Genomic DNA, 7,934 nt, shown 5'->3' with positions numbered 1-7,934 from the left:
TCAGGTGTGTGTCAGCCAGGGTATGCTGGTAGTATCACAGGCCCTGAAAACAAGAGGGGCATTGGAGACTTGCAGTAACTCATCTTGATTTCACATGTCWTGAGGGGAGAGGGGGTGTCTGCTTGTGTGGGGAAAGCAGTGCAGAGTGGCCCAACAACTTGGGGTGTCACTTACTCTGCCTCTTCTTTAGAGATTTGTAATCCTGAGCATAAAACTTCTGCAATCAGAGACAGCATGGGGTCATAGTTTAGGCTGGCGGCTGCAACCACATAGCCATCCCTGAAAGAGAAAGCAGAAGAATGTGGATCTTGCCAGAGCAAATAACTCTGCGTGGCAGCATCCCAATGCTGCTGTGGGTGTAGGCCAGCTGTATATCAGAGCCATCAGGGCAGGACAGCTGATACTGCAGCATGCATGGCAACTTGCAGCAGACCACCTGGTGCTGCTGAAGGCTGGGCACYGAGTCTGAAGGCAGTGGGAGAGGGAGATGTGTCCCTGGCTCCCTGCCTGGSTGGTGTCTCTGTCCCAGGGAGTGCTAGCCTCTCCCAATTTGGTCATGGGGCCATGCGGCATCTGTCTGATCTCATGGAAGCTGCTCGAAGCTCGATCTCTCCTCCTTGCCTGTCCTGCTTCATTTTTCTCTCTGTGTTCTGAAATTGTTTCACTGCCAGTCCAATGGCTGGTGGTCYCCTGGGCTGTGTAGCCACAGGAGGGTGACTTGGAGCTGTGTCCATACCAAAGAAGGCTCTGCAGGTTGTTAGGGAGAGGATTGGGCCCTGTTCCCTGAGTACTGCTGTGTCAGGGTGCAGACTGCCTGCAGGTTCACTCACTTGATGTAAAAGATCAGGAACTTCAGTTGCTCCAGRCTGCCCTTCACAACAGTGTCCGTGTATCCCTCCCCGCAGCCTGTGAGAGAAGTCATTGCAGCTTGCTCAGCGAGCTCCAGCAAGGCAGCTGCCACTGGTCCCACCACAGTCCAACAGCGAGCGCAGGCAGGGGAGATGGGACCCCCTGGGCTGGGGCTGCGGCTGGGACGGGGATCAGGAGTGAGTTTGGAGGCCCCAGGCAAGCTGAATGGATCAGGAGGTGGAGGACTGTGTCATGACCCTGAGCCTCTACTCGGCTTGGAAAGGGAAGTTCTCCATTTGCAATTTCTAAGCCACTAGAGATCAGCAAAGAACAAGGGCTTTGTGTATCTTGTGGACCCACATCTCAGAGACAGAGCTCACAAACCCACTGTGGCAGTGCGTGCAAAGCTTGAGCTGCTTCTGTAACTGCGTCTGCCCACAGCCTGCACAAGGTCTGCATATTTATAAACCCCAGACCCAGCAATACCCAAGCAGCTCAGCTAGGAGGCAGTTCAGCTGTTCTCATCTCTTTGCTCCCTCCTACCTGCGTAGCGAATGCTCTTCCCAAGCATTGTAGTCCAGAAGAAGGGGACGATGTGCAATTGCTTCTGTTTCTTCAGCATGTTTAAGGCAGCAATGTGACCTGTGATGACCCAGCAGAGGAAATATTTTTGTTTCTTGTAGATTTTCAAAAAGTTGCTGAATTTTAAGCCTGCTCATCTCAACCCCACCTTCTGGCTTCTTGGTGCCCGAAATCACTTGTGTTAAGAGCTGATGTGGGTGGAGCACTTATATGCCTTGGTCTGGACTCACTGAAGACTGGGTGAGCAGGTGCCTGGAGAAGTCTCTCTCCCCTCCACTCTCACACTGGTGCTGGCTCCATGTAAGCTGTTTGTGAGGAGCCAGGCTTCTGATCAGCGATCAGTTTACTTGCAAGGGTGTGTAGCCAGCTCATGAGGCTTGTGTGTGGGCCGTGGACCCTTCTGCCTAGCTTTGGCCTTTGGATATCCATCCAGCAGGCRGGGCCCCCCTGCATCCTGTTGTTGTCCCTTCAGCCCCACCTCCTGGATACCCCTTGCCATGGGGAGCTAAAAGCAAGGCAGCTCCTTGTCTCACCGTGGGCCTCAGCCACCTGCTGGTGATGGATGCTGGACAGTTTCCCATTGAGCAACGCTACAGGAAAGGAAACCACATCACCCGCAGCAAAGACATTTGGGATGTTGGTTTGCATGTGCTGAGGGGACAGAAGACAGTTAGTGCAATTACAGGGGCAATGGGACTGGGTGAGGACTCTGGACACCCAGCTGGCACTTACCAGATCCACCACGATGGCACCACTGCTGTCCCTGGCAATGGAGGTGCCTTTCAGAAATGCTGAGCTGGGAGATACCCCTGTAGGAAAAGGAGCAAGGGCACACGCATGCAAAGGCAGGGAGGAAATTTGGCCTAGGCCCCTACAGCAGGCACATGCCTTTGGTGTCTGTTCGGTCTGCCTGGACCAGAGCAGCTAGCAGCAGTGACCAGTGCTTGGGCTGGCGCTGAACTGATCCAGGGGCAATAAAACCAGGTCACAGAACAAAGCATGCTCTGATAACACAGCAGTGACCTACAGAGCTCAGCAAATGTGCCAAAGCCAAACTGGGAGCTTGCCTCCTGCCAAGTGAGTTGACTTTTTCAGGTGTTTAGGGCAGCAGGAAGGGCTGGATAATACAGTAAGAAAGGGATTGCAAGGAATGGTGTGCATTGGGAATGGACTGGAGTGCTCTAGGATTGCTGTTTGCTTTCCCCATCTCCTGAACTGCCTCTTTCTCCCTACTGGAGTCTTTTACCTATTCCAACCACCACCACATCTACAGGTATTTTCTTTCCACTGTCCAGAACAGCCTCTGCGACCTAAGAAAGAAGCAAGAATTATTAACAAAGGGTAAAAATTCTGTCCTAATTCCCACAGCCTCCCAGTTGCCTGGTTCTTTGCTTTCCTTAGGTTCAGATCTTGACTTTAAACCACTTTGTCCAACTAACATGTTACTAAGAATTAAGAGAAAATGAAGATGTTGCCTCTAATGTATAAACATGTGCTGGTACCCTTTCAGCCCAGAGTTGCATGCAGTGAGGGTCTGGACATGGGAAGAGAGAGCCTAGGTGTATACCTGAGTTTGGGGGTTTTCCTCTTAAAACTATCAGTTTAGGAATCACAAGGGCATGACTGACCTTTCCATCTTTTCCTTTCAGCTCAGAGATTTTTGTTTTCATGTAAAACTTCACCCCTTTGTTTTGCAACATCTGAAAAGGAAGAGGATGCTGGTATGAGCACTCACTAGGAAAGTCGAGGCTGGTAAAAACAGCAGTACCCAGTCACAACCCAGGCAGGGAGCTTAGCTGCTGCTTCAGGCTGCAGAGAGGGTTCRTTTCCTCACCTCCCAGCTCGTGCAGGGCACACTGGAAGCCTGCTTGGTTTTGCTCAACTATGCTGGTCAGGACCAGTAAGTGAGGTGGGCTTAGGGATATAGCTGAGCTGGGAAAGATGTGACACTTGTGTGAGGCAGATTGGGGCCAGCCTTGTATGCACAGCTCACTTCAGTGAGCTGTATGTGAGAAAGGTGGCTAAACACGTAAGGTTATGACTCAGAGCAAGGGCTGGATTTCCTGGGCTGGTGCAGATCATAAGGCTGTTTGGATGGTGTGTGTTCTCTGTCCTAGAAATGAATACCAGATTTCCTAACCTTCATGGTAACACTTCCAACCTGAGAACCCAGCACATCCTGAAAAGGTAACTCCTTTTTCTCCACCACTGAGATGGCAGCAGCCTTGTCTGAGAGGAAGGCAGCTATCTCCATTCCTGCAAGCAAAGGGCATGCCCAAGGTGAGTTTGCTACAAGCATGAACCTGCACCCTCCTCCTTGGAAATCATTTCCCCTTCTAGATGAAGAGAACAACTCTAATGTACTGCCAGCACTAAACTGCTCTTCTATGCATTTCTGGGATGATATATTTAGCCTCCTCCCCACCATCCTCCAATTCTCTGCTCTCATGCATTGTTGACCCAGATATTAGGAACTGCAAAGAAAAGCTCCTGACTGTGTGCAAAACAGCCCCCTTTCCTTGCCTTATCCCCTTCCTTTTCCAGTGCTTCTGGGGAGTGCTGGACACTCAAAGGACAGTAGCCTTTTCACAAGCTCCTTTTCATAAGGACCTTTCCACATTTCCCTCTGTTTAGGTCCAAGAACTGTTTACACCTCTAGAAGTTTCTGGCTATCAGAGGAATACTGCATGTTGGGTAATGCATACCCCTCTAGCTACAGGACTCCAGGGAGGGACCAAGCCAGGTAGCCAAAGAACATCCCTTCCCTGAGGGCCCCTCGTTAATCTGTGCACACAGCAGAAGTGAATTTCAAGGCTATTATTAACGACTTGATATCCACCCCAGCTTGGTACCTATGAATGAAGCTCCTATGATCATCAAATTCTTGCCAGTTGCTAGCTCTAAGATTTTGTTAGAGTCTTCCGGGGTTTGGAGAAGACATATGTTCTGCAGGTCTGCGCCTGGGACTTCAAGGGTGATGGGGCTGAAAGACAGATGATCCAGATATGTGTCGTGATTATAAATGAAACGGGGAGGAAGAGAGGCCACACAAACCTATGCAATCCCTTGGCCATCTCATCCCACCCTATCCTTTCATCTCACCCCCTATTCCCGTTCCTCTCATGGGCCTCTAAAGTGCCTGATGCTACTGAAGAGCCATCTTGTCCTGTCAGAAATCTTGTGCATGGCAAGTGTTTTGTACACTCACTGGCTGCCTGTGGCAATGAGCAGGTGATTGTACTTCTGGGAGGACCCATTCTTGAAGCGGACCTTCTGCTTCTGGAAGTCCACTGACATTGCCTGTAGGAGAAGACAGGAGGCAAAGATCAAACAAGCATCTCTGGTCGACACCAGCACTGGTGTCCTGCACGTCAATCTGTTCTGCTTGCTTGTGACCGAATCTCCTATATTCGAACACCAAGGTACGAAAAGAAAATGTTAGGGTCCTGTTTCTCACTTTCCACAGGTGTTAGGCTTTGGGAACACTAAACATCACAGCACTAAATCTGGGTCCTTCTACGGGGTGCATGGAAGGCTAGTTTCAGAGGTGACTCTTTTTGCATGTGATGGGCACAACTGTCTATGTATAGTGTAGATAGACACTACACCCAAAACACACACAGTCTCTAGCACTGGCCTTGGAGTGCTGTCCCAGGAGATAATGTGTGTATTGAAGCAGAGCCCTGCTTTCTGGAAATGTAACRTTATGCCTGCAGATGTGGGCATCCCCTCCACACAGCAGAGACAGGAGCATTGAAAACCCTTCTGAGTTGCTCTCACACCTCTCTCTCTGTCCAGAGCTCTATGCCACGAGCATCAAGGAATTCAGGTGTCCTCAGGTAGATGTCCTCAGCCTTCAAGTTCATCTCCTGGGAACAAAACAGAAATGTAAAGTGAAGCACTTCTTCCTACTGTCAGTGACACTCCTGCAGTGTTTACAGGGAAGCATGTTTGCATAAGAGGAAAATTCTGCACTAGTGACTCACAGCTGCTCACACTGCCCCATCCCCATCATCTTCCTGTCGCCCCCTCAAAAAGCCATCAAAACAGCTCTAGCAGGGAAAATCCATCTGAAGGGGACAAAACCTCTAGCTTATGGTGGACTTTGATGAAAGACTTTCTGAGACATTGGCTGGGAAGTATACCCTCTTTCCTCAGAGRTATCTCAGAGATCTGGCTGGCTTGGCAGAACGGATCATTTCGTCACTCAGCCTGGTCCTGAATGTGGGCCATGCCCCTGATTCACACACGATACCTGGTACAGTTCTTCCCTTTCCGCACACAAACCTTGCTCAGTTTAGTCTTGTCATACGGTATGTGTTTCTCTTTGGTGGCCATGATGATCCTGCCAGTGAAGCCCTCCTGGCGAAGTGTTTCTGCACAGACTAGGGCAGCCACACCTACAAGAGGTGCTCAACTCAGCCCCCCTACACATCACTGTGGGCGAGGAGGGAAGAGGAAAGCCATCCCTGGAGAAGAGACTGGCAGCTCCCAGCATCTGTAGGGAGGGCAGAGTACAGACCACATCACTGACCTCCCCCCAGGAGCAGCACTGTGTCTTGGTTGAGAAGGCACCGCTTGCTTGTGTCCTTCACTCTCACACTGCTTTCAAGATCCTAGAAGAAAGTGAGAAATACTGAAATCATATCTAGCCCAAGGTGCTGGTTGTGCTTAGTGATGGCGGGTAAGGTCAATACCTTCTTTTTTGCTGTAACGAACACCTTTCCATTTTCCACTGTTACCTGAAGGGATGAAAGCAGAGTGTGTTTCAGCGCCGTGCTCGAGGCGTGGTTGCAGGAGCGCTCCTGAGCGGCTCTGCTCGAGCCAGCATACTGCTCCATGCTTTCTGGGCACACAGGGAGTGAGGGCATGGGCAGGGGGTCTGGCTTGGTGCTGCTGCTAGTGCGGGGTAACAGTGAGCTGCCACGCAGTTTAGAGCCTGGAGGGAAAGGTCTGGGACACAAAGCTAGACACCCCCTGGGAAGAAGCAGGGTGAGGGAGTCCAGCTCTAAGGAGCAAGGATCAGGTGCCGCTGGGTGTTCGTGGTGGCCCTGCTCCACTCAGCTGAACATCGGTCTCGGTGATGCCAGGGCGAGCTGTGGCAGCTCCTGTTGGTGCCAATGAGCTTGCTAGTTTTTCTCCTCATCCAGGACCACTCAGGAAAAGGTACCAATCTTGGTTTTGTTTTGTTTTTGTTTGTTTGTTTTTTTGTTTAACTTTCCCCTCCCAAAAGAGCTGTGCCGGCTCTGCCGCGTGCAGGAGTGCCAGGGGGTTATGCGACCCGAGGAAACCATCCCTCGAGCAGCAACGCATACCCAGAGCGTGGCGTTGGGAAGGGCGCCCCGAGCGCTCGCGGGAGCGAGCGGGGGAAAGCGGGTGGAGGTTTGCAGCATGAGGGGGACGCGGGCACGGCGTCACCTTAAAGCGGGGAAGACAGTCCAGGGCAGGGTAYTCCTCGATATCCCCGGTTTTGATGTTAAAGCAGGCGCCGTGCCAGGGACAGCGCAGCCGGTTGCCTTTCAGGACGCCTGCGATTAAAAGGAATAAAACCCCGTGTTAGCCGAGTCGAGCCGGGGGCTCTCGGCTGCGGGGCAGGAGGGGGGGGCGTTACCTCTGCTGAGCGGGGCGCCATAGTGGGGGCACCTGCTGCCCAGGGCGCTGAACTCGCTCCTGTTCCTCACCAGCAGCACGGTGTGGCYGGCCACCTCGGCCTCCCGGAGCCTGTGGGAGAGGCGGACGGGGAGGTGTGGGGCGGCCAGGGCTGGGGACGACATGGCGGCACCCCCACGACATGGCGGCGCGCCCACGACATGGCGGCGCGGTCGCCATGGCGACGCCTCCTGGCCTCCCGCCGCCGCCGCGGCCACCACAGGCCTCATGGCGTGGGGCTGGGGCCTCCCGTGGCCCGGCACTCACTCGCCGTCCCTGATGTCGGCCTCCTCGCAGACCTCGGCCGTGACGGTGTCTCCGCAGTCCATGCCGGCGGGGCCTGCGGGCGAGCGGAGGGACGGCGGTGATGGCGGCGCCCGGAGCGCGGCCTTCCCGCTCCCCAGCGCCGGGGAGCCGCCGCCGTTCCTCCTGGCCGGCGGCAAAACCCCGAGGCTGCTCCCGGGCGTCCAGCCGGAGCAGCGATGATGCTGGGGAACGACCCACACAGAAAACATGCATTTCTCCGCTTTTTTTTTCTCCCTTTATCACCAAATTTGAAGCCCGTTCTGCAGTGCCAGGGTTTTTACGGGYGCTAGCTGCCATAAATGCAGGTAAGCCCTGCCTTAGACAGCTTCCCACCTAAAAAAATTAGGCAAAAAAACTCATTATTGGTGCTCCTCCGGCCTTAGCAAGCCGTTTGTTAGCCGCAGCTGCGGGGAAAGGTTGCTTTCCTCTCTGTTTTGGAGGGAGAAAAAAAAAAAAGGAAAGAAAAGCCAAGCACAAAAGGCTCTGTGTCGGAGGCTGCGTTGGTGTTCGCAGAACAGGCGAGAAAASAGACGCCGCGAGGTGCAGCA

General features: G+C 53.0%; 1 protein-coding gene across 1 annotated transcript; it reads right to left on the bottom strand.

Annotated features, from left to right (window-relative positions):
- Positions 1–7,409, bottom strand: LOC146593418 (apoptosis-inducing factor 3-like). Its single transcript, XM_085309329.1, has 17 exons — positions 7,348–7,409; positions 7,043–7,152; positions 6,850–6,959; positions 6,129–6,173; positions 5,966–6,047; positions 5,719–5,831; positions 5,214–5,300; positions 4,640–4,731; positions 4,284–4,414; positions 3,572–3,687; positions 3,060–3,131; positions 2,678–2,741; positions 1,965–2,240; positions 1,393–1,491; positions 831–906; positions 175–279; positions 1–43 (listed from the first exon to the last, which is right to left on the bottom strand). The coding sequence occupies exons 1-17, from the start codon at positions 7,407–7,409 to the stop codon at positions 1–3; spliced, it is 1,683 nt and encodes a 560-aa protein (XP_085165455.1).
- Positions 7,410–7,934: the final 525 nt, after the last annotated feature.

This window comes from Rhea americana, unplaced genomic scaffold, assembly GCF_003343005.1.
Source record: "Rhea americana isolate MKP2758 unplaced genomic scaffold, rheAme1 scaffold_295, whole genome shotgun sequence".
Classification (NCBI taxonomy): Eukaryota; Metazoa; Chordata; class Aves; order Rheiformes; family Rheidae; genus Rhea; species Rhea americana.
The sequence above is the reverse complement of the archived record's forward strand: the minus strand, read 5'-3'. Positions and strand labels throughout refer to the sequence as shown.